The sequence below is a fragment of the Cajanus cajan genome, chromosome 1 (genome assembly GCF_000230855.2).
Source record: "Cajanus cajan strain Asha chromosome 1, NIPB_CcT2T_4, whole genome shotgun sequence".
NCBI classification, from domain to species: domain Eukaryota; kingdom Viridiplantae; phylum Streptophyta; class Magnoliopsida; order Fabales; family Fabaceae; genus Cajanus; species Cajanus cajan.
The window spans coordinates 87,624,118-87,650,804 of NC_138517.1; the positions used below are offsets into that span (position 1 = coordinate 87,624,118).

Sequence of the window (26,687 nt, forward strand, 5' to 3'; positions counted from 1 at the left end):
TTTTGTGTGTCACTATAGTCTATACCTACACTTTTTAATAATATACCAACATATATTATATTTATTGTGTGGGTAAAAGTAATTTTTAGTGACAGATATTGTGTCACTATAGAGTGTGTCACTATGTGACAATTTTCTTATAGTGGGACTAGGCTGCAGGTGCAATTACTGTCAGATGGAAAGACCCTTTAGTTGGTATCTTTACTACTTCGTGTAGCTTGTATAGGTGTAATTGACCAACACTAAATTATATAATTTATCTTTGGGATTATTGTATATACATGTATATGAATTGTATTAGTATGATGATAGAATTTTTATATTCATATTTTATTTATGTTCATATATCTGTTAGTTAAATTTTTATAATTTTTGTTAAATTATGATGCAAATTCTAGAAGAAAAAAAATTCTAGAAACATAAGATAAGATGTATAAGAAAGAAAAAGAAAATTCTATAAACATAAGATAAGATGTATAAGTCTCTAGAAAAAACTAAAAGAGTGTAGAGACTTGAAAAGTCTAGAAAATTCTAGATATTTTCACCATCATCTAGAGATGGAACACCATGCCTATAAATTGGCAAATTGAGACTTCATTGTAAAAATAACAATAATTACCACCACTACTACTACTCTCTAAATACAAATAAGTTTCTATTATTCCATCAACTATTCTCTTCACAACTATTTTATACTAACAAATTTTAATAGATTAATTTCCATTACTAGTATTGATTTCATATACTATAATATGACAGGTTATTACATCCATACTCTAATTGTTTTTAGTTTGACATGTTACATGTAAAAATATCTTAAGAAATTTTTAAGCGAGATAAATATTGTTCTTATATTTGAAGTGGTATATGAACTTTAACAACATTTTTGAACTGCATCTTAGATTATCGGTCATGAAACATGAAATATATATTTATAAATAAATAAATAAATAAAGATATATGAACATTAAGAGCATCTTTGAACTGCACCCTCATATAATTTCCACAATTTTATTTTTACGTGCACGTATATGGGACATTTGCGAATCACTCATTTACTATTCACCAGGTGGGAAATTAAACCAAAACAAAATAGGGCCAAAAAAAAACTATGCTTCTCTCTCACACACACAATTACACAACCTCAACTGGTGTGCAATGCATATTGGGAAGCTTGTCTAGCAGATCAACGGTCAACATGGATGCCCTTGGCCTTGGCTTTGTCATTGGCATTGGCATCATTGACAAAGAGGTTGTGCAAGTGTCCCTTTCACATGGACCTAACCACTTAGCCTGCATGTACCTATGCTTCCTCCATGGTCCCATGTGCATTTTCTTTTCCTTCATGCACCTTTTCCCTGCCATACACACTATCTTTATTACGTTGCTCAACCTCTCCACCTTCCCCACAAACACCTCTGGCAGCCTCCCAACGAGTTGATTGTAATCCTCACTTCCCCTCGCCATCTCAAACTCTCCTCGGAAATTCACCTCCACTATCACCCTCACCTCCCCCCTTTTTGTCCTCTCTATCACATCCAAAAAATTGTGTTCCCCTGCACACAGTTTTCGTAACATCATCAATCAACTTATCATATATAATATTATAATGATTTAATTTCAGAATTTGTAAAATTATAAAATACGAGTTAATTACAAAAATTATTATACTTATTATAATTTAAATGATAAGTTGTTCTAGTGAGCTTTTTCAGAGACAATCTTTATCCACTAGTTGGAATCTTGTGAGTTGAGTAATGTCCTGTAGCTAAAGTGATGACCAGTAATAGTTTAGACATAATTTATTTACACAAATTTGACAGAGACTTCTCCCAGGTAAGATAAAAAAAAGGGGATAATGTTGTTTAGTAGAGGGATCTTATCTTGAGATCCACCAAGATATGTTTTAATTTCTTAATTAAAGATGGAGGTGGTTGGAATTGGTGAAAGTACCAGAGGGAATATCCGGTGAGCTTCTCCATTTAGTTTTGCAAATAGCACTATTATATCCTGCTTTCTGAAGGTGCCTGGAAACTTCTCTCATCAAACAGTTTCGGCAAGTAGTGGCAGGTATCTGTCTGCCGCAACCACACGCGGTTTCAACACTTTCTATTTCCTGAAGCGCTTCTTTGGTTGCATGTCTTATCCTTGACTCCAAAGAACTAGTTCTGCATAGAGTGGCCTGCACAAAATTAAGATCAACTTAATAAAAATAGATAAATTAAACATCCACCATATATATGCATGCCTCAAAACCCAACAAACTTGTACTCTTACCCCTTCTTTGCAGATATAAAGAAAATCTAAGCTTTTAACATTTTTTTTTTTTCACAAGTTAAATATATAATTTGATTAAGCGATTTTACCTGCAAAAGCTGGTGTTGGTTGTCCCAAAATCTTCTATTCTCCTGGATGGTATCCTTGTCTACCTCGTCTTCATCGAACTCCATTTCATTGGAATGATGATCACATGACTCGTCGCTGCTAGCACTCTGAGCTAACATTTCTCCATCGTGGAGAAACTCGAACTCAACGTCAGCGACAGAGGTGTCACGGTGGTAGTCAACAGTGTCGGGGCAGGGGTGACGGTGGTGGGTGGCGAGAAACCTGGTGACTCTTCCGGTGGCGAGAGAGGTTCCACCCATGATTAATGTATTACGTTGTATTTGATTGACTCACATTTTGGATGATGTTTGTGAATGGTTTATATACTGAAAGAAATGGGTGTTGGGTGGGACCCACTTGATCACTGCCCGCGGCGCACATGATGAGTTTCTGGCAGCCAATGTGGTTTCATCTCAAATGCATGATTTAGATCAGACCGTATTCATCAAGTTTGGCTCATACAGCAAGGATCCACGTCAGTTCACCCAATAATTCTAATTTCCAACCTAACCCTTCATCTGGATATACTCGAATATTCATCTCTCATTTTTTATGCTCTTTGCTATGCATTTTTTTTTTCTTCCCTGTCTGGGCATTATTTCTTAAAAGACAAGCAAGACTTAACAAACAATGTAGTATTTTTAAACCCTGAAGATAACTTTCACAAAAAATTAATAATTTATAGTTGACATATTTTCATATACAATCAAATTTATAATTAATATTAAGAAGTCTACCTCAATCAATTGAATAATGTGTATTTTTTTTCATCAGTGATCAAACACTGAGTGTAAATTATTGTAAAAAAAAAAACCACTAAACATCATACCAAATTATATTCTTATTAAAAAAATAAATTATATATATTTACAATAATTAAGCGACAAATGCATTATTTGTCACATTGTTTTAGTCCCATTTTCATACAATTTTAAAAAATTTATTGTCTCCAATTCTTTTATAAGACTCGATTACTTAAATTTTTATAATTAAAAATTTAGTTAACATAATTGATAATATTAAATTTATCTTTAATTAATATTTTTTTAATATATTATCCTTAATATTATAAAACTCTTACAAGAGACATGACTTTGGTTAAGGGGACTATAAAAATTTAATTAATGTAAAAAATATTTTAGATTGTCTCTTATAAAACAAAATAAAATAAACAACACTTTTAATTTGAATCTTATAAAAAAATCAGAGAATATTAATTATTCAAATATTATTTGAAATTTTAAAATATTTCTTACAAGAACAATCATTTTAAATTATATGATAAATTATAATTAACTAAAGGTATAAAATCTTGTACACTTTTAGTATATGGTTTATGAAATCAATTTTTATATTTTATGTACTTGTTAATTAAATTTTATCATGCAACAAACAAGCAATATTAATTTTAATATAAAACATATGGACGAAATTAATTTGACACTTATTTTAATAATTTTTAATAATTTAAAATTATATTAGAATCAATAAGATCAGTCATTAATCAATGTAGAAGTTGGGATAATATATATAAAATCTTATGTTCAAATTGATAATGAACATTGTAAGAAAAATAAAATTGTTTTTAATAATATTTTTTTCTCTTTCTCTTAAAAAAAATAAATTAAACTGTCTTCTTTGAAGAGTAAGACAAAGGATTAAGGGAAAAATAGTAATTAATATCTAGTAATTTATCTAAGCAACATGGTTACTGATGCACATGCTAAGGAAGGTTTAGCTATAAATTATATGGATCATCTTCTACGTCAATCCCCCAAGAATTCTATGCTTCAGCCATTTAACTTTCTGTTCGTGTTGTTTTTAGGCTCTTAGCCCCGTGTAAATCAGGAAGAAATTAAGAAAAGAAAAAACTAGTAATTTAGGTTATGTGATAAATGTTAACTCATGTCTTATATAACAAAAACAACTATAACAAATAAATGTTATCGGAAGAAATGAAATTGAATATTAAATAATTTATAACAACTTAAATTTATTGTTCAACTAAATAAATTAAATCCTTTATAATAAATAAATATATTAATTATATTTTAGATAAATCCATAACAAATTATTTAAATTATAATACACCAAAATCATATAATTATTTACCGTCTAGACCTTCAGGCTATTAATACACAGAAGAAAACGTTTTACCAATATCAAATCTCTTTGAAGCTGAAAGATTGTATAGCGTTCGGTCTCGATCAAGATGTAAAAGCTCTTGTTAATTGAGCACTTGACAATTACTCTATGACACAATAAGATTGAACATTAAAATCATAAATCCTGAATCATTATTAAGGATGTAAACAGTTACTAATAATTCACGAACCCCCGGATCATTATCAACCAAGATTCTCTATATCACCCTAGAATGAATTTCAGTTGACAAATAGTGACAAGACGATATCGTTGAAGTTTAAGTGTGAAATAAAAAATAATATATTAATTTATATAAATTTATTTATTATTATGTGGAGTGTTGGGATATAACATAGTAATACTTGTTAATAACTGTGATGCAAACTTAGACGATGGCCGGTGTTGTCTAAGAAAAACAAATACATGGTAGTTAAAAGGGAAAAAGAGAAATAAAATAAGGGAAAAGGGGAGAGTGTTGAATGTTGATGATGTGGGGGTATGGCTATCCCAATGAATGTTGAGATGGATGGGGAGCATGGGACCAGGTGGAAGAGCAAGGATGAATGCAACGTTGCAGAATCGGGAACGTGCATTTTAGATCTTATCTACTGGAACTATAGTGGGGCCCACCAATGGACTATTGTTTGAAGGTGAAATACGCGGCGTCTTGTGAATGGTTTTGGGGTTTTTCGGAGACAGTGCAAAAAGATTCCCCATCCATTTTTCATCATAATTGTGCGACATTCGAGGTCCGCCTGGGACCCACCCTGGGGGGACAAATTGGAGGGCTTTTTTGTAATTCTGTATCCAACAAGTACAATAATTTTCATAACCCCACCTCCCAATTGTATAGCAGTAAAAGCACACAGCTACTACTCCACAAAAATATGCATACACTTTGTATCATCGGATTACAATAACCTGCACTTCAAAAATAATTGCACTTCCATCTCTCACACTTCATTTCTTTTTCTATCTATCAGTATTATGTTTAATGGTTGAGACTCATAATTCAATAAATAAAAAAAGTTGCACTAGAGCTTAATTTACATTCATTATTAGAGAATATTTTATTAACTTAATATAGAGTGTGAATTCTTTTCTCACATTTGTTTATAGTATATCGTTGAAGTATGTCTTTTAATCTTACCACTACCAACCACATTGTAAAAATAATCAATTATAAACTTTATTTTTAATTAAAGATATGGAAATACCTAATGGTACATTAATATATTCCTTCCTCCTTTCCTTATTATAAAGTAGAATTTAGAAAAAATTGATAATCTTTTTTTATAAATTATTTTACAGTTTTTTTATAATATATATATATATATATATATATATATATTCTCTATTAAATATTGTTAAAGTGTATTTTTTTTATCACCTCTTAAATTCTTTAATTATTATTTATTAATTTTATTGGTATTAGTATATAAATTATATATATATATAAAGTCTCAAATTATTTATATCTTTATATTTTTAATCTCTCAAATTTAGAATAAATTTATTTTTAATTCTTTAAATTTAAAATAATTATTTTTAGTCCTTATAATATTTTAAAATCTTGTTTTAATCATTCAGATCATCAGTAAATATATAAAAGTAACATATTGAAATAATTGTTCACCATCAATTAAATATAATTTGATATTTTTACTAATTGGGACATTAGTAAGTAAATTTCGTGTTATAATATTCGATAATTTTTTTAACGAAATTCAAGTAAAAAACTAAAATAAATTTTAAAATTATAAGAAGTAAAAAAAATTAATTTTAAAATTAAGAAATTAAAAATAAATTTATTTTAAATTTGAATTATTAAAATCATATTTAAGTCTATTTTAATTTTATGTATATGCATTATTATTATTGTATTAATTCATTTCTGAATAAGTATCACGTTAACAAAAATAAGTTATAAAATAATTTTATATTAATATATTATTAATTACTTTTTATTTATAAAATTTATATATGTTATATTTTCAAAATAATTATCATGTTACATGTCTATATATAATAAAAAAATAATTTTGTAACATTTTTTATCTATTTTATTTTTTTGCGCTATAAAATAATGTAAAATGAAACTTATTACTGGAAAGAGGAATCTTTTGTAAGTAAACGAGAGAGAGAGCGAATATCCCTCCTTAGTCCTTCCATGAACTAAACCGACTTCTTAGGCTACATTCACTCATTTACCATACAAATAATAAATATAAATAATGAAAACATTCTATTTTAGTTTTTATTTTCAATTTAGCTTACTATCTCTCTCCTTATAGGATTCAATTAACTGCTTATTTTCATTTTATTATTTAACTTTCATTCTCTCTCTTTTTTAATTTATTTATTTTTTAAATTGTAGAGAAGAACAAAATATCTCTTCTTCTTCTTTTTTTTTTCCCCTAGTTAACTATAATGTTTTTAATTAATTTTTCTAAAAATATGAAAACTCTAAACATTTATTTATTTAATAACTATATGAATAAATTATATAAAAAAATCTTATAAAAAGTTAAAAATATATATAAAAAAAAAAAAGCTTGTGATGATCCCACGAGTTAAACAGGATGAAATAAAATCAAAATCAAAATCAATTGACGAGGACTCTGGTGTTGTCTGCTACTAACAATGAGATTGACAGGGTTGTTGTTCACCATTTGTTGTCTTTATCCAAATTCGTATATACGATTACGAGCGTTCAATAAAAGTAATAATAATAATAATAACAAAACATCGCCTAACATAAAATGTGTTATTTATGTTATCTTTTTAAGCTTCTACTCCTTTCCGTTAATGTGCGTAAATTGATAGCCATTTTTTTTCTTCAATGTCAATCATTGCATTACAAACTTTACTGCACTTGACATATGACCGGAACATTTTTTTAAAAAAAATCAATTTTATAAAAAAAAAATAGTTTTTTAACAACTTTCTTATGTTTAATGTGTAAGTTTATCTTTTAGGGTTTTTTTAATGGATATAATTACTCTATGACGAGAAACTCACAGTATAAAGTAAAAGTATATATTATAGGTTGATAAAAAAATATTAATATTAAATGCATGTGCATAATAAATTATATGTTGAAATATTAATTGTGTATTTTCTCTTCAATGAATAATTTCTCGTAAATTCTTCAACAATTATAATCTAAAAAATAATATATTCATTAAGAAAGTAAATTTTTTAATAAAATAATATAAAAGGTGATAATATTATTGCTTTTAATAGGTGTATAAAAACCTTATATAATTTTGCAGCCGAAAAATTATTTTTTAAACGATAACATTTGACTCTTGAAATCTGAAAATAAATAAAATAGAATCAGTTCCCATACTTTAGCAATTTAAAGATGGTCTAGTAAGCAAGTTTTAAAATTTTTATTGGCATGATTTGTGAATCATATATATTTGACTTGATAATATTATTATTTATGAAACTAAATAGAGTGTGATAATGGGTACAATGTGGAATTGGTAGTTGTATGGAGAGTTGAATTAAATTAGCTAAATTGGTGCACGTACGGTATATGATGTGGTGTGCTACCTTTTGGGATGTCAACTGAAGGGTGGCCAAGAGAGTATGTGGTTTAGGGTTTGCAGACACATGCCACACAGCCTAACTACACCTAACAATGCCTACACTATTTAAGTCTATCGTTAGGTTGTCATTCGTTATCAACAGTGAAATTAATGTTATAACTCACTAATATATATATATATATATATATATATATATATTTAAGATAGGAAAGATTACAAAAATGATCGTAATAAAGATTAAACCTAGATCTTTATGTTTCTAACTATCCTAATCTCTTCGCATCTAATTTACTAATTTTTTCTATGTTCTAAGTTTTCTTTTTATAACTTTTATTTAATAATTAGTCAATTATATTGGGCTTGAAAAAAAAATGTTGAAAGAGATAGTTTTAATGTAAATTAAGATTTTGAGAGAGACTAATTTTTGACTAAAATCAGATATTTTTATCAATACTATAAAAAGAAATTAAAGAGTAAATTATGACCAAGGTTTGAAGGGAATTCATTTCAATTAATAAGGTAAGACATAAATAATAGATAATTGAGTTTCTTAAATATATTGTTAAAAATTGTGTAGTCTTATTTTTTTTGGTTATAAATGAAATTTGTCTTTTAATTTGTTTCTTTTAAATGAAAGAAAATAGATCAAATATGGTACAAGACTATTTCAACTTAACCAATAATATTTTATTTGTGTATGTGTGTCTTTACGTGTTTAGGTACAATATTATTTTAACTTAACCAAGAAATTAGGAGGGATCTATTTACTCTAGAAATAAGTCTACCTAGACTTACTCTATTCAATAATTCATGTTTTATATCAAATTTCAATAATGTAATCGTTGAATTTAAAATTCTTAATGTATAGACCAAGTTTGCAAAACTTTAAATTTTTAAAAAAATATTTAATACTTTGTTTAACGTATAAATATTTTTATTATATCCATCATTGAAACAAAATTTCAAATAATTTTTAAATCTTAAAAAAAATTACAAACTTAATCTATGTATTAAAAATTTTAAATTCAACGATTGGATGATTAAAATTTAATGTAAAACATGTATTATTAAATGAATAAATCTAAGTAGACTTATTCTTAAAGCAAACACAATTCTCTCTAAATAATAGCTACCCACACGCACTATATTAAGTCTAACTTACAAATTGTTGGTTTGATTAAGACCGGATTTAATCTTTTGAGCAAAGCTTCAACTTTTAATTTTGTGCATGGAAAAAAATGTTCTAGGAAGAGGAATTTCATTATAGATAAGTCATATTCTCAGATGAATATTAGTTGTTGACAATTAATGAATATTAAGTGTTAATAATATAGATTAAAAAAATATCAAGCATAATCGACTTTAGGATCCTCTTATCCATCATTTCATTAATGAAGTGGACTAACTTGATCATCATGAGCTCCGATTCTAATGAATTTTCATGCACCGCTAGTTTGGTTGCAGATCAAGTTATGTGTTGGTGCGTGCACACTAGTACAAAAGACCCTTTTTACGTCGGTTATTTAGGGGTTTTTACGTCAGGGAAACGTCCGACATAGAAGCGGGAGACGTAAAATTTACGTCGGGGGTCAAAAACCGACGTAAATTTACGTCGGACATACCCAGGTCCGACGTAAAAAATCGTAAAAATTTTTAAAAAAAAAAAAGAAAAATGAATGCAGCAGAACGGCCCGTTCTGCTTGGAGAACGGCCCGTTCTCCTTGCAGAACGGGGCATTCTGTTTGGAGAACGGCCCATACTGCTTGGAGAACGGGCCGTTCTCCTTGCAGAACGGCCCGTTCTGCTTCCCAGAAATCGCTTTTCTTCTGCGTTTTCCTCCCAGAAATCGCTTTTCTTCCCAGAATCGCTTCTCTTCTCTGTTCTCCTCAGGCTTGGCTTCAGCCACTGGTTGTTCCTACTCAAAATATATAAAGAAACACACATAATAAGTTCAAAATACACATTTAGTCGTATGAACGCAAACTGCTTGTTTTTGTCGTATGAACGGAGACTGAATGATAGAAAAAAATCACACCTTACACAACGAAGAGGAAGAGGAAGAGGAAGAGGAAGAGGAAGAGGAGTAGGAGGCGGAGGGATTTACACAACGAAGAGGAAGAGAGTTTACAGAGAAAAAAATGAAAAGTGAATGCGCGCGGTGTGCCTCGCGCTCTCTTATTCAAATTTGCGTCTTTTTTACGTCGGACCTGGTAGGGTGCGACGTAAATTGGACTTTTTACGTCGCACCTGGGAAGGTGCGACGTAGATTGGACTTTTTACGTCGGACCTTACCAGGTGCGACGTAAAAAAGTTCGCAAAAATTACAAAAATGCCACCGCATTTTTTTTACGTCGGATTTTCGTATTTCCGACGTAAAAGGGGTGACGTAATATACTTATTTTCTACTAGTGGCATGAATCTCCATCTGGTAAATAGCGGTTTCTACATTGTTTTCAATGGCGTTTTCTAACATTATGATATGTAAGAGTCATTTTCTCAATTGTTTATGCCACAATTTTTTACATTTTATTTTCAAACTCGTTCTCTTCTCTCTTTTCCTTCTTATCTTTATATGTTGGTTGAAGTCAATTCTGAAAATGTATTATTATAGTTAAAGTATTGCTTAATTTGGATTCCAAGGAAAAAAAAACCTACAATTAAACTTCACAAGCATATACTCCGTAGAGAATAATATTTTGATGAAAAATAATTAATGATAAAATCATACGTTCAGATGAATATTTTTTTTTCTGTATGAAATATTTCAGTATATTAGATGAACTATTTCTTCTGTTAGGACCTGATTTAAATAATTTTTAGAATATGAAACTATATTTAGTTTTTTTTTTTAATTTTATTTTAATCCTAAAATTTAAAACTTTAAATGAGGATTAATTGCAAAAAGATTTTATTACTTTTTCTTTTAATTTTAGTAAACATTATGATATAAGTCTATGTTACTGGTAGAAATTAATGTTCCAATACAGATATTAAACTATATTAAAATATTATATTCTTATCCAAATTTGCACATTATTTTATAAAATACTATTAATTAACTATCTATAGCAATTACTATTACCGAAAGAATTTTATGATTAAAATTACTTAAATCTTCATTATTTAATTGTAAATTACTTAATTATCTATCATCTATTAAGAGTACAGTTTTACAATTACGTAATTATAAAGTTATTAATAAATGATTAAAGCTATGAAAAACAGAAGAGTAATCTGGAGACTTCACGGTGCCTTTAATTTCATGATGGAAAATTTCATAATTGACAAAAAGATAAAATAACATTTTCAGAGGCTAATTGCTACACTACGCAGATGAGGAAACAAGTGTGGAATGGTGTCAACGCGATGATGAAAAGCAACCAATAAGAAATTCACAAATATTGGGAAATTGTTATGGTGGCGTCAAAAGGAAAATGATGCAAAATAAACTGATTAATAAAGGTATTCACTCCAATGAAAATTGAAAAAGAAAGAAGGTGAATAGGGCTTTTTATTGATGGAAATAATTGATTTTCACAAGGATTCAATTCTTTTAACATTCAACTTATACAGTAAAAAAGGTTTTTGATGTCTGAATTACACGTACATGAACATGTTAGTGCATTATTTAAGTTTTGTTCGTTTCAACTTTAGGAACTTGCAATTTCAAAGATTAAAATAACGATTCACTCAATTATATTTTCTATTTTTCCCGTCAAGACAAGAAGAAAACGAGCAAAAGTTAAAAGCAGTACTTAGCCATCAGAAGTTGATTAATTTGCTTGATCAGCTTCTCAAAACCAAAGAATATGTTCAAGTTAATGGAGGTTTGCTAGAGAATTCTTGAATGATAGGATTGATAGAGTGGTGAAGGATATTGCCGGTAGTTGAAATGGAAAATTTATAAACTCATTTAAAGGAAGAGATTCCTTCTGTGCAGAACTTCTTACTTTGAAGATAAAGTTGTTTATAATGAGAAGGAGGATTTATTTTTTTCTTTGTGAGTCAAATTGTATAATTATTATTTTACCAATCGTGAGTATCTGTAATATGATTATTAGGGACATAAGCATGTAGATATTATTACTAATATTAAAGAGTTATTGTCTCGTCATTAAATGTGTATTGCAAAAGTATTCTTAGAGAAAACAATGTTATTACTCATTGATTAGTCGGATGGGGTCAAATTTAATTTGGTATTTATTAAATAAATAAGTCCTCCAAATTTTATTTTGCATGAAATTAATTTAAATTTTATGTAGTTTTATTTGTTTGTTTTTATTCATCAATATACAAAAAAAAAACCTACAAAATTTGGATGCAATTATTTTTTTAGTTTTTTTTTCTAACTTGTTCCTGTCTGAAGAACATTTACGGTTGGTTGATCTAGCTGCTAATCAACCAAAACTAGAACATTTAAGAGTGTAATTTGTTTGTCTTTACTCTAGGTTTTAAGTTTTTATACTTGATTGTTATAAATTTATAGACTCCACGAATTTCGATATTTGATAGAATAAAAGTCTATTATTTGAGTACGTGATCTTAGCTGATAATAATAATAAGATTTTATGTCAAATATGCATATGAGGCCCGATTTATACCAACCTCTTTAAGCAAGTCGAATTTATATCGACCTCTTTGAGGAGTTCAGATCACTCAACTTTTCGAGTGATACTTAGCTAAAGCCAATAAAAAATAAACTAGGATAGTATGTCTTGGTGAATACCAAATCCTTCATGTTATGTATTATTATGTAAGTTGGTTTAAAATTGATTTATATAGATTGATTAGATAACTTATCTCTGATATTTACTTATATTACCTCAATATATTCTTCTTGGTGAGTCCATATCAGATTATATCCAAAATAATACACTTATCTATCAGTCTCAAGCATATAAGACAAAAGAGATTAGTAAAGTTGTCTTGATTAATCATTCTTGATATATTCATGTCGATGAGTTTATCTTGAATTATATTTGGGATGATTCGCAACTAAAAATAGAGTTTTATATCGATAATTTTAATTAAAAATAATATAAAAAAAATACTTGAACAACTATATCGTTTCCAAATTCAATTAAAAACAGGATTTATTTTTTATTTAGACGAGAAACATGCACGCTATCAATAATAGATATGAAACGTTTTCATGAGTTCAATAATTGGAGAACATATCCACTTCAATAACAAATTTTGTAGGCCCCGATCATAGTATTTTTTTTCTTTTGGTGCAATTGAACCTACTTAAGAAAGAGTCTGCAAAATTAAGAGTGCGAATGATGCCACCTTCGTATATATTATTATGCATGATTGAATGCAATCCCGTAGATGTCTCATGCAGTGTTTGGTATAAACACAAAAATAATAGAGTGGAACATATTACGTCCTGACTTATGTTTGGTGTATTTTCAAAATAGTACAAAATAAATCTTAAAAAACCAAGTGTGAACACTGTATATTTTAATTTCATTAAAAATGGTCAAATCGAAGAAAATAAAATAAGATAATGTGATATATCATATGTATTCACTGAATAAACACTACTCCAAAGTAGTTCTAATCATCGCATTTTTTAATACATAACTTTTTATATCTTTTATGAAGATAAAATTTAGATGAGGATTGAGGAATGGTTGTTCTAATTTTGGCTTTGTGTGGCATTGTCCTGGTAAGCAGTTGATATATATATATATATATATATATATATATATATATATATATATATATATATATATATATAATATTCAATATAAATTATATTTTAAAATTTTTTAATTTATAAATAATTATGATACATAAAAGTTGAATTAGATAAAATATTAAAAAAAATTCTACAAATTATATAATTGAAGAAATGTTCGTAAAAATATTTTTACAATTGATATTACGATCATTAAAAGGAAAATAATTATTAAAAGAAGAACATTCTCTAAAGTTATATACGTGTTTCCTCCTAAGTGCAAGATAAATTATGGCCACAGAATTATTTCTAATTAATCAGTTCTTTCCCGTGAATCATTCTAGTATTTTAAATTTAAATAAAACTATAAATAAAAATATATTAAAAAAAATTAGTAAATATTTTCATTGTTAATAAGATTTTTAAATTAATATAAGAGACAAAACTTTAAAAACTAAAGGAAAAAATATAAGGACTTACAAAATGTCTTTAGTCATTTAAATTTGGAAATAAGATTTTTTTAGCCTCCATTTTTATAAAATATCTTTTTAATTTTTATGATTTTAAAAATAATTTATTTTAGTCACTTAAACATTGTTAATCAATTTACCATACATAATTTACTCATTACTATTATTGTATGATGAAAATATCAGTGGACTCAATTTTTACCATACAAGTATAATTGACTTAAATGTGATTGATACTTGTTAGACTCAATTTTTATTATACAAGTATAACTGGCTTAAATATGTGATGGTCACTATTGCCAGTTATGTTCGAAATGGTTAGAGAATAAAACAAGTTTTTTTTTTTCAAAATATAAAAGTTAATAAGATATTTTTAAAAAAATTGAATAAAAAATTTACTTTAAATTTGAAAGATTAAAAATATATTTAAATAAATTATAAAATTTTCTATTTGAATCAAAATACATTAATTATATCAATAAGAAGTGTGAAAACTTGGAATTTATAAAATAAAATAAAATTATGATTAATTAAAATTATAATAATACTGAAATTTATTTGATATAATCGAAACATATCTTCGATATATGGATAAGAAAAACATATCTTCCATATATGGATAAGAAAAACATATCTTCCATATGATATAATGAATCAAAACATAAATTTTAAATTAGTTCCATCAATCTTCATGAATTGAAGGCTCATCAATATTGAAGGCAATGAAACACAGATTCACTAGTTGAGTGACACCTAATACAAATATACGAGTTTTAAAGTTTGAATATTTCTAATAAATCTTGTGGCAACCACTTGTGGCTTTTGAGCTTGTAAAAAAAAAAAAAAGGTAATGTTACTATCTATTAGGTGATAATGAAGATAGCTAATATAGTGATCATTTTGTAATGGGCTTTGGACACACAATATTGATTCATGTGGACAATATTGTACGCCTTAAACAATAGGATCACCATGAGAGGCTGTGGGGTTAACATATACTCAGGACTAGGTTCCTTCTACTGTTACTATGATTATAATCGCTTGCTATAGTGCTTTAACCATCAATAACTGAGTTTTGAGAGTGTGACAAGGTGGGGAAGTCTTCACTCCTTCATTTGCATTTTCAGGGGATTCATAGTGCAACCATGCTGGAGATAATGACTATAACAAGTGAAAATTTTGTGTCCTAATGTCATTTAATATCAATTTTTTTTTTGTCTCAATTATTTGTTAAATTTGGTGTCAGAGCCGATATTATTGTATTTAAGACTGATTTTATGAATTTTTGTTAACTATAAAGATGCAAATTTGAAAAATACCGTTTTGGTTATCTAAAGATTGTCTTAAGTTGATTGGGAATTTAGGTTTCATAAAACTAAAAGAATTCAAGTGATAAAGTTTGTTTTGAAAATTCCTGTTAAAATTTAGTGAAACCATTTTTCCATTTATTGATATTTATTAACAATCCCTTCTATTGTTATTAACTTATTAGATCTTGATTAAAATTTTGAGTTTAAAGATAGACTAAACTAAATCCACCCCAACTCATCAATATTTAGGTGCTGTTTCTCTTTCGGCCCATTGCTGTTGTTTTTTTAATGATTACTCTACATCACCTTGAATAAAGGTTAAACTGCATAAACGTCTAAAAGGTGGTCAAACTTGAAACTACAACCATCTACAATTCCAGCATTTTATTTTTCAGATGTAACAATTAGCCAATCATCCAGTATCCTAATTAACATGGCATGTTTAGCCATGTACGATACAGTGTCAGTGCCCTTCACATGAGCAAAGTGTCATACTATTAAACCCTTCTATTTCTAAGTTTTCTCCATCAAGTCCAAATGTTTCTCTTTTGTTTTATTTATTTAATTAATTCATGTCTTTTTCCATTGTTCATAACATGGACGTGTGGATACCTATAAGGTTCTTTGCTAGCATGCAATGAAGTTAGTGGCAAGTTCATGACTCATCCTCAATCCAAGGACTCTGCTTGGGTCTCCCAACATTCCTAAGGGCCTTCCACACAACACTGTTACACATGAACCCTGCACCACAAGCTATTTGGCAAACCCGATCACCCCTTTTGACCCTTGAGTTCAACTCAAGGTAAGCAAGTTCATACCAAATGCTGCTGCTTGATGTGTTGCCAAATCGCTCCAATGTCTTCCTTGATGCTTCCATGTACTCCTCTGTGAGCTCCAAGTTCTTCTGAATCTCATCAAGCACCTTCTTGCTCGTTGCTAGAATGCACATGTGCTCGAATGCCAGCTTGTAATCCGGAATGTATGGCTTTGTTTTCTTTTTCTTGAAGATCAAGTTGGTGAAGAAGTGAAGCTGCTCTGAAACGGGTAGCACTAGTGGACCTAGTGTGGTGATGTTAGCCTTCAGTGCATGGCCTCCAACCTCTATCACATCTTTGCTCACTGAAAGGCCCTTCCTCCCTTCACTATCTTCCCTTTGATGTATGCTTTTGTAGCTTCTGTTGTCCTTTCCTTTGTGAGTTCGGACCAACTGCAACATGCATTAGCCATAGCTCAAAGCAATAAGAGATCCTAAAAATATCTCTTATAAAAACTAAACAAAAGTTATGATGTCATGAGAGGTAGATGTGTAAAGTAACATAGTAGAGGTGTATCCACTCTATGGACAAAACTTATATGAGAATGCTAGTGAATGTTGCATCTCATTTAATGAGTTTATTTCTTGATTTACTAGTACTTTAGGAGTCTACACATATCTTCGTATTGGTAAAATATTGTTTATTTTTAACTTAAACTTTAGTGAATTTGCTTTTAGATGGCTTTTTGGGTAATATTCAAAAATAAATTCTTGAGGATTTAAAATTAAAGTGAATAATATCATACTAATACAGAAACGTGTGTGAACTCCCGGAACACAACAAGTATTAGGATCCACTAAAATTTATGATTTTCAATTAATAGTAGAAAGAGTGTTAGAATGAGTGTTACTAGCTTTTCTCAACTTATACATAGTTAATTAGGAGCTTTTAGTGTTGTTTTTATCAAAATTGAAGATTCACTTCGAAAACTCTCGGATTCTAATTAGAGAATAACACTAAAGCATCTTTAGAAGAGTCAAATTGTGTTGAGGGATACGGGATACCTGTTTGAGTTCATACTTGGCGCGCCATCTATCTAGGTGGAAATTTGAGAGCATGATGGCTGCAGCCCCCATTCTGAAGAAGCAATTGGGAAGCAGCATGTCAATGTCATTGCCACTGTACCATGTATGGCTCACAGCTTCTGTGCTAACTACAAGAGCATAAGCTCTAGGATAGGCATCCAGAAGGTCTTTAGCAAGATCAATGGCCGTGATTCCAGCAGCACAACCCATCCCACCAAGGTTGAAGCTGTGGATATCATGCCTAAGCTTGAAATGGTTTACTATCATTGATGAGAGCGATGGGGTGGTGTTTAGTATTCCACAGTTTACTATCAGGATTCTAATATTCTTTGCTTTCACTTTCGTGGCAGCAAGAAGGTCCTTAATTGCCCCAAACATCACCATGGATACCTCTTGTCTCCCATCTTTCAGTGAGTTTCTGTAACCAGGGCCAAAAACTCCTTTTGGCAGGTAGGTCTCATCTCCTATGCCAGATTTCTTAAGAACTCGTTCTTGAAACTTAATGGCAATATCATTGAAATTCCCAGATTTTCTTGCTAACTCAATGAACTCAGCCTTAGAGATCTGCATAAATATCTCATTATTAAATACATACCAACATTGAATATATACATAAATAGGCTTACCTTACCCCCTCAAGCTTGATAAATTATTAGGTGATCCAGAATCACAGAGTATCTATACTCCAACCAATCACTATATGACATGTATTTAAATTTTTTAATTCATGAGAAAAATTAATAATACTTGATTATATGTATATGTGATATAGAGACCAATCAGGGATTATGTGGTATATAACTGCCAATAATTTCTCCTCAAGCAGTGTCTAAAAAACTAAACAATGATGAGAGAGCAATGATGACATATTGGTATGTGAAATGTGAGAACTAGTTAAGAAAAAGTTTGTGTTTTACCTTGTATTCATTTGAAGGGCGAAAACATGCGAAGTCAAGCAAATAGGTGGAGCCGGGTGTGAAGTCAATATAAAAATATAGCATTAGGCACAAAAGTGCTGATATGAACAGAACCTCAATGAGGCCATACTTCTGATAAAGGTCTTGCCAAGTGAACTTTCCAATACGAGCAATCAAGGCTGCAAGGAGAGGTGGTGCCAGCAATAAGTACAAGCGATGGCTAATGAGGTAGCCATACCCCAATTTCACGTATTTTAGATTAACTGAACTTAGGAAATCTGGCAGCCTAGGACGCACTCTAACTGAGAAAGAAAGAGAGCCAGCATTTGGGCCAGAGTTTTCAACACCTCTTTGCACAATCTCAGTGGAAAACTCCTCACTTTCTTTTGACATGGGAGAAGAATTATGTTACGATAAGCTGAGTATGTTGGTTGAAGAAACAAGTGGTGGAAATGTATGCTAAGACTGAATTGCGAAGTGAAAAAAGTAAATAGAAAAATAGCTTGATCGGATATAAATACGTAAGAATTATGAGTGTTCTCTCTTAGCACCCTCCGTTGGAGGAACACTGGCTGCTTGGCATGGTAAATGATGCTAAGGATATTTCACGGAGAATGCAAACAGAATAGGTACTTTGTGCATGAATGCGTTTCAGCAGCAGATTAACAGCACCATTGAAATTGTATGCAAGATGAACATGTAAATTTCCATCCTATTTTTTAATAATTGAAATTCCGTTAATCAATGTCCATCCTCAGGAAGCAAAAATTTGTGTAGCATAAACCATATTTAAGACCTGGGGTGCATGGGTAGGAGGAAATAAACAATTTGATATGGTTAAGAGACATTTTTTCCGTAGTTATGGAGATAATGTGTAAAATACATTTCTAAAGTAGAAAAGAGAGACTATTAAAATGTCTAATTATATTATAATTTATAGTATAAGAGTAAATAAAACCAAATATACTAGATTACTCTTTGATTTGAGTTCACTTCCTAATTCTCATTCCCATAAATTAACAATTCCGCTATTCTTGCGCACCCACGGTTTTTCAATCACATTTTATTCACACACTTTGGTACTGTGAGATTCAACCATAATTTTTATCCCACTTCATTTCAAGCTCTGGCTCTAAAAAAAAGTTACCCTTGAAGTCCTTTCAACTTCAGCCAAGTTAATTGGAGTCCTCTGGCCTCCCTATTTTCATTTTGATTACCTTTTCCCCAATCTTTTCATTGACCAAATTCCTAATTCATTTTTCTTCTTTGTGTAATTGCAAAAATCCTCCCTATTTTCAATCTTCAGGCAAGTGCAGTGCTTGTGTATCTTTTCAGTAAAACAAGATATACAGGCACACAAACGCCAGCTATAAGCTCTTCAAACAAAATGTAAGATGTAGGAACCATGATAGAGCAGAAGCTAGGATGAGATTGTCTATGGTAGTAATACCTATATAAAATTTTATATAACAAAATGATAAGAAGAATGAAGGAGGAAATTGGAATTGTGATGTATATGTCTAGTCCCCGTGAATATACATCACAAATATAATTTAATCAATATGAGTACATTTGGAAAACCCTAAATATGAGTACATTTGGAAAAATCAATAAATCCAAGGATTTTAGATACAAATATTGCAAAACTTGCACCGGCATATACTAAAAGACAGGTACTCTTACGGTTTTTATAAATCGTATATATATAATTTTGGTAGGTGCTAGTTTAATATATAGTAATGCCAACACTGAGACTGTACACATTTAAAAAACAAGTCAAATAAATGTTGCAATTATGAAAAAGTAGACAAGAATTTATATAGATATTGCTTTGCACATAATTTTTGTTTTTTTTTATAAATGTTGTCTTTTAAGTTTTAATTGAATTTCTTATATTTTTATTGATAAAATAGCAAAACTGATGATTTTGACCTCAGCGTTTTAACACCAGAAGCAGGCTTAACGTTGCAAATGGAAAGTCCACTCTGATCTCAACGCTTAACCCTAGAATGAAGGAAGAAAAATGTCACCTTGATAAGTTATGGACAAAATAGAAGGAAATGTCAAAATGAATTATGTAACAGCCCAGCAACCCGCATGTGGATATTGTCCGCTCTGGCCGCAGCCCTCACGGTTTTGCTTCTGGCAATGGCACGCATGCCACCCCAAAACGCGTCCACACAAGGAAGGTATCCACACCCATATATATGGCATGCTTCGTTCTCCTTCCTAACCGATGTGGACTTCACAATCCACCCCCCCTCAAGGGAGTCCAGCGCCCTCGCTGGCACACCGGACAGGTAGATTGTTTTCTCAGCCATATATCAATGCAAGAAAGATGAAAAGTGTGGCCACATTTGGGCATGATGCGCAATACTTCTCTTTCTTTGTAATCTGCCAAACATATTACACACTGTGTGTGTTCAAGCGAACTGAAAGCCTCTTGGTTGAACTTCAAAGTAGGGATTGCATCAAGCAGAACAGGTTCGGATTCAGGGTCATTAACATGATGTTCTGGCTATCAGTAAACAATGAAAAATTAAAATCTAAAGCAACCAACCTTAACAGTACAGAATGACATAAACTAAATTACAAATTAGACACAGTATATCCTCTTGCGATCAACCACTGTTTGGAGGTCTAGAAACATTCAAATTCATGAACACAACATTATATAAATAGGTTTAAATACTTATTTGATACTATAGTTTCATGAACTTTATCTTTTAGTTCTTATAGTTTCATAAATTTTATCTTTTAGTAATATAAAATAAAACAGGAAATAAAAATGGTATGTATAGAAACTAAAATAAAATATTTTTAAGATAAAGTATATGAAACTATAGAGACCAAATGAGTATTTAAACATATAAATATTTACCATGAAAAAGTAACTCAGCTTATGATTTTATAGCCATGCCCAAGCCAGGTAAAGGAGAAGGGTTGTGTTAGGCCCTCAACAATCAATGTAAAACTTATCGATATACCAAACAAGGATCACTCGCAACATATATATGGGTGTGGAAGGAGAACGAAGCATGCCATATATATGGGTGTGGATACCTTCCTTGTGTGGACGCGTTTTGGGGTGGCATGCGTGCCATTGCCAGAAACAAAACCGTGAGGGCTGCGGCCAAAGCGGACAATATCCACATGCGGGTTGCTGGACTGTTACAAATTAAAATTCGGAAACTCAAAGATATATAGTAAAATATAATAACATCCGACTAGAACACAAAATTAAGTTAAAAATATAAATATCAGGTATAGTAAACATTATTTTTGGTCAATATAATATATATGATGTTGTAAAATTAATAATTAAAAATTAATCTATAAATAAGACCAACTCTAGCCTAAGAGCCTAGATGCATTATATTGCCTTTCCGCTCTTTCTTTCTGGCATTTGAGCTCAGCTGGATGCTTCCGTTTGTCCCAAACCAATTCAACAAACATCTATTTTATTTGCCAAAGCGCGTGGACCGCACCATTTATTACTACTATTTGTTTAGAAGAGGATCTAGATTCTAGACAACCAATGTTGTTGGGTTGGGATTGGGACAAAGACAACAATAATCTACTCACTTCACTTTTTATAAATAACATTAGTGACCGGTGTTATTCGTACAAATAAATTCTATAAATTGTTCACTTGCAAACAGCATTTATAAACATTTGATTACTGAGAGTTCACAATTAAATCTTTTAAATCCAGCCACTTGCAGTATTTGACAAGTATTATTGTACTATGAGAAAAGCATCACCTAATCATACTTTTCCCAAAAGCAAAAAAGCACACGTTGATGTTTTTTTTCCAATTTCTGGTACAGGACCGCTAGAGGTTGGAAATTTTGGTCATTCTCAACTCAACACATAAACTAACAGTGTGCTGCACTAATTATCCACTTGATTTGGTGGAAACCAAGCTATAGCATGAGACGTTATTTTTGTCAGCTCATAATTTAACTCTCCCTGGTTTTTATGTGTTCACATGATACAGTGGGCCGGGCCATCAAAACATTAAATGTGTTATCTCAATTTTTCGATTGTTTGTTGGTGGAATAATTAGGAGGTTTAATATGGTTGACAAATAACTTTGCCCTTAAATATGCAAGTTTCGATCTAGTTTGATCGTATGAAAATTGAAAAACATTTGTTAAATAAATGTCAGTAACTCCATAAGCTAGTCCTTAACTTCTCACTAGAAGATATTCTGGTTCATAAAATTATTGTTTGTTTGTAGGTGGGGGTGGCAGAATTAATGCATCAGGTCCCAGCTGGCAGGGCACTCTTCTGTTCCACCAATACACCAGTTGTTGATGGTTAAGTTTTAAAAGCAGTTATAATTTTATGGATATTTTTGTTACTCTAGAAAATTGTGAATAAATGTGACCGAAAGATAAATAAAATTTAATTAAGGATTATTTTCATTAAACTTCAAAATCAAATACGGCTCAAACTATGCAGTTTTAAGTTCACGATTTTTGATAATCTAGAAAATTGCGAATTAATATGACTTATATGACCACAATTTATCAATTATTGTTACAGTCTTACAGAAACTTTAAAATTTTGACGTTGTAATATTGATTGATGCTATGGCTAGTTTAAGAACGTGCGAACTACGAAGCCAGCTTGTTGACAAATCACTCCATTATTGTGATTTGAGTTCTCAACTTACTAGTTAAAATGCCAAGTTGAATTGCCCTCGTTTCTTGATGATGTCAATATAGCTTTGCTTATTAGGTGCAGACTCTGCGCCTGCTGCCAAAATTCTCACCAAACAATAATCTTATGATGGCAAAAATCAACTTTCTTATTTTGCTTCCTTACGTTAACCAAAAAAGCCAAATGGTTTTATGATGGCAGTTTGGAAAATTAACTGGCAGATTTCTTCTATCATAGTGTCATGAATTATAAAATCAGGTTAGAGCTTAATTTGATTTGGCCCAGTGTTGTGTCAGAATAGAAACTAATAAAATAGATGCAATCAAGCATATCAGATCAAAATCTATAATGGCATATTCTGTACAACCAAAAATTTGGACTTTGTAGTGTAAAAAATTTCTCTTCTACCAAACTAATATGATAAATGAATTTGCTAGGTAACTCCAAATTCAACAATAGCCAGAATGACTCAAATGTTTGATAAAGCCATGAACTAATGAACAAATCCAATTTTGTCATTGATGACACAGATTTACCTGCCCTCAACTAGAGATTCGGACATAGTGAGGGACATTGAAGAAGAGTGACGAATATCTTGAAAAGTTGGGTGTGATGCATAGCTAAAATATTGGGAATACTCGGACAAAATATCCCTTGATTTCAACTGTTGAAGCAAATAACTATCCATATTCTCAATTTCTGACTCCTCTCCCTCATTCTTCCCCTCTAGAACATTCACCACTTGTCTAATTGTGGGCCTGGCCTTTGGTTCAGGGTAGGCACACAACAAACCCAAGTGCATTACCCTCTCCATTTCTTGCACACTAAACTCTCCCTTAGCCTTTAGCCTTTCATCAAGTGCACTCACAAGTTGCCCTTGTGCCATTAGTTGCCAAATAAACTCCACCAAAGGGGGTTTACCTTCTTCTAAAGGCCTCCTTCCACACAAGACCTCCAAAATCAAGATACCAAACATGTAAACATCTGTCTGAGTGGAAGCTCTTCCAGTCTTGATCACTTCAGGAGCCATGTACCCCACTGTTCCAACCAATTTTGTGGTGCTAGCAACTTGGCCATGACTATGCATTCTGGCTAACCCAAAATCCCCAAGCCTTCCATTCATATCCTTATCAAGTAACACATTGCTGGCCTTGATGTCCCTATGCACCACCTTAGATTCCCACCCCTCATGCAAGTACAACACTGCAAAAGCGACATCTTTAATAATCCTTATCCTATCTTCATAACCTAACATCTTTCTCTCATCACAATCAAACACCCTCTTGTCCAAGCTCCCATTTTCCATGTAATCATAAACTAACAAGAAATTTCCAGTATCTCTCTTGCACCAACCTCTCAACCCCACCAAATTCCTTTGCTTCAACCTCCCAAGGCTTGCAATTTCTGCAAGAAATTCTCTCACCCCATCATTTTCATGAGAAATTCGCTTCACAGCAATCTCCACCCCTCCTCGTAGAACACCCTTGTATACTTTCCCATTCCCACCAACCCCAATCACATTCTCCTCAGAGAACCCCTTTGTTGCTGCCTCAATTTCTTCATAAGCCATTCTGTGTGGCCAATACTCCAACTCCCAATCTTCCATTTCCTGCCTCTTCCTATATCTCCTGCGCTTCCTCTGAATCAAAAACAGTGACAACAAAACCAAGACACAAACAACAAAGAAAATTCCAATAGTAAACCCTGCAACAAACCCCTTTGACTTAAAAATCGAATCTTTTGGAAGAACAAAAGAAGGTAACCCAGTAGTAATTAGTTCATCACTCAAGGAAGAATCCTCGTTGCTGAAACTCCAGCCCAAAATCTTGTGGCTCTCAACTAATTGGCCAGTGGCACTAGTAAACCCAACATACATTTCATCCTCAAAAACCTGAGATAAGTTGAGAGAAACATTCAACAAAGGCCTACTTGGCCTTTTCATACCAACCGGTGCCATGGTAACATTAAACAAAGAATCTTCATAGTCAATCCAAACTTGGTAATTCTCACCATTGTTAAGCGTCAATTCCTTCAAAGACTCATCACCATCATCTGGCCAATAGCCAGCATCATTAGAAACAGAAGACTTGAGAGAGTTTATGTCAATCCCAACATGGTTGGCGTTGATGTCATCAAACTCTTGGTTCATGAACACATCGAACTCAACACCAAAAACATGGTTACCAGCGTTTCCGTTGTTGGTGAGGTTGAACAGACCAAGGTGCTGTGCAGAGCTTGTGCCGTGGATGCCCGTGACTGGCGTGAAGATGAAAACCAAACCATGCCCCGGAAGAGTGTCTTCATAAGGTGCCATGGCGAAGATGAAAGAGGTGGAGAAAGGGTACACGTAAGAAGAGTTTGGTTTCTTGGTGGGGATTTTTTCGCGGTACAAGGCACGACCTATGGAGAAAGTTTGATTGTGGGTGAGCGTTAGAATTCGAGAATCGATGGTGGCATTGCCGAAGAGCAGCACTTGAGAGGAGTTGAAACCGTTGAAGAGGAAATCAGTGGCGTGTGTTGAGTTGAAAAGGAGGAGAATTAAGAGGAGAAGAGGCTGTGTGATCATGTCTTTGGCAGAGAAGAAACAGAGGGGTGTTTGTGTGTCATGTGTGGGAAGAAGAAAGAAGAATGGGTACAAAATAAGATAGAGTTAAAGTGAAGCAAGTAAGAGAAAGAGAGAGCTTGAGAATGTGAGAACAACGGCGGCATTTGAAAAATCTCGAGTCAACTATTTGAGCTCATTCATTACTATTTACTGATTCATTAATCTTATTTGTGTTGACAAATCACAACCAAAAACAAATCCATGCTCTATTATATTGACAAATAATTCTAAATCCCGATTCTTCTACTTTACTATGAATTGATATCGACATATAAAAGGATATTGATAATCCGTGTTTTCAAGGATATGTTTAAGGAATTACTAGTAAGTTCAAAATTTTAACTTATAATCACATTAGAAATTACGGTATATTTTTCAGTGTAAAATAAATATTTTTGATGCATGACTTTTGAGGTGTCACAATTTTATTTTTAAAAAAATAATTTCATAAGTTAATAGAAGAGGAGAGAAATGAGAAGATAATCTATTATCTATATTTATATTTATAATAAAAAAATAATTGACCTTTTTATGTACATATTTTTTAAGATTATTTTATTATTTTATAATCACTTCTAATTCATTTATATATATATATATATATATTTATATTATTTTTAAAGTTTTTCTCACTTTTTAAGTAGTTACTTAATTCATAAGTAACATTGTATATTTTCAATAATCATTCAATAATATATAATTTTTATTATTTATTATTTTTTAAAAATATTTCATGAAAGTAGGAAATATCTTTTTTATATTAGCATTTGTAAATTATTTTTTAAATTGAATCCTAATTTATGGAGACTTTTGGATATATCAAAATACTTTTTATTTAACTTTTACTCACTCCCAACTATAATTTTTTTTGCATATCCTTTAAGAAACATCAAATACTAGTATATTAAGTCTAAAAGAAACTCATGAAAAATGTTAGTAACGCACTCTTTAAAACATATTTCTTTTATTTTATTGAAATTTATTGAAAAACACAAATTTTGATGACTCTTATACCCTATTAATGTTTCTCTCTCAATTTTGTAGTTTTCAATAAATTGTAGTTAATAAGTGTGAGTGTGTTAAAAAGGGTGTGTTACAACCATTCCT

At 30.9% G+C, this 26,687-nt stretch overlaps 3 protein-coding genes across 3 annotated transcripts; all 3 read right to left on the reverse strand.

Annotated features, from left to right (window-relative positions):
* Positions 1-992: 992 nt before the first annotated feature.
* On the reverse strand, positions 993-2,691 carry LOC109804601 (uncharacterized). The gene is made up of 3 exons (XM_020366454.3): positions 2,367-2,691; positions 1,954-2,182; positions 993-1,556 (listed from the first exon to the last, which is right to left on the reverse strand). The coding sequence occupies exons 1-3, from the start codon at positions 2,643-2,645 to the stop codon at positions 1,135-1,137; spliced, it is 930 nt and encodes a 309-aa protein (XP_020222043.1). The 5' UTR covers positions 2,646-2,691; the 3' UTR covers positions 993-1,134.
* A 13,211-nt stretch (positions 2,692-15,902) lies between these two features.
* Positions 15,903-20,523, reverse strand: LOC109804381 (3-ketoacyl-CoA synthase 15). Its single transcript, XM_020366196.3, has 3 exons — positions 18,308-20,523; positions 17,370-17,954; positions 15,903-16,757 (listed from the first exon to the last, which is right to left on the reverse strand). The coding sequence occupies exons 1-3, from the start codon at positions 18,698-18,700 to the stop codon at positions 16,206-16,208; spliced, it is 1,530 nt and encodes a 509-aa protein (XP_020221785.1). The 5' UTR covers positions 18,701-20,523; the 3' UTR covers positions 15,903-16,205.
* A 2,757-nt stretch (positions 20,524-23,280) lies between these two features.
* LOC109803658 (L-type lectin-domain containing receptor kinase VII.1) lies at positions 23,281-25,762 on the reverse strand. Its single transcript, XM_020365333.3, has one exon. It carries the CDS (start codon positions 25,539-25,541, stop codon positions 23,508-23,510), a length of 2,034 nt encoding a protein of 677 aa, XP_020220922.1. The 5' UTR covers positions 25,542-25,762; the 3' UTR covers positions 23,281-23,507.
* Between the last annotated feature and the right edge of the window lie 925 nt (positions 25,763-26,687).

What these genes read in the sequence shown, in the direction of transcription:
- LOC109804601 (XM_020366454.3), bottom strand. Translation starts at nt 2,645, where the DNA reads ATGGGTGGAACCTCTCTCGCCACCGGAAGAGTCACCAGGTTTCTCGCC. An exon ending in ACCAACACCAGCTTTTGCAG is followed by an intron (nt 2,183 to 2,366) that starts GTAAAATCGCTT and finishes AATTTTGTGCAG; the next exon opens with GCCACTCTATGCAGAACTAG. An exon ending in CTCACCGGATATTCCCTCTG is followed by an intron (nt 1,557 to 1,953) that starts GTACTTTCACCA and finishes AACTGTGTGCAG; the next exon opens with GGGAACACAATTTTTTGGAT.
- LOC109804381 (XM_020366196.3), bottom strand. Translation starts at nt 18,700, where the DNA reads ATGTCAAAAGAAAGTGAGGAGTTTTCCACTGAGATTGTGCAAAGAGGT. An exon ending in GCCCTTCAAATGAATACAAG is followed by an intron (nt 17,955 to 18,307) that starts GTAAAACACAAA and finishes ATATTTATGCAG; the next exon opens with ATCTCTAAGGCTGAGTTCAT. An exon ending in CCAAGTATGAACTCAAACAG is followed by an intron (nt 16,758 to 17,369) that starts GTATCCCGTATC and finishes TGCATGTTGCAG; the next exon opens with TTGGTCCGAACTCACAAAGG.
- LOC109803658 (XM_020365333.3), bottom strand. Translation starts at nt 25,541, where the DNA reads ATGATCACACAGCCTCTTCTCCTCTTAATTCTCCTCCTTTTCAACTCA.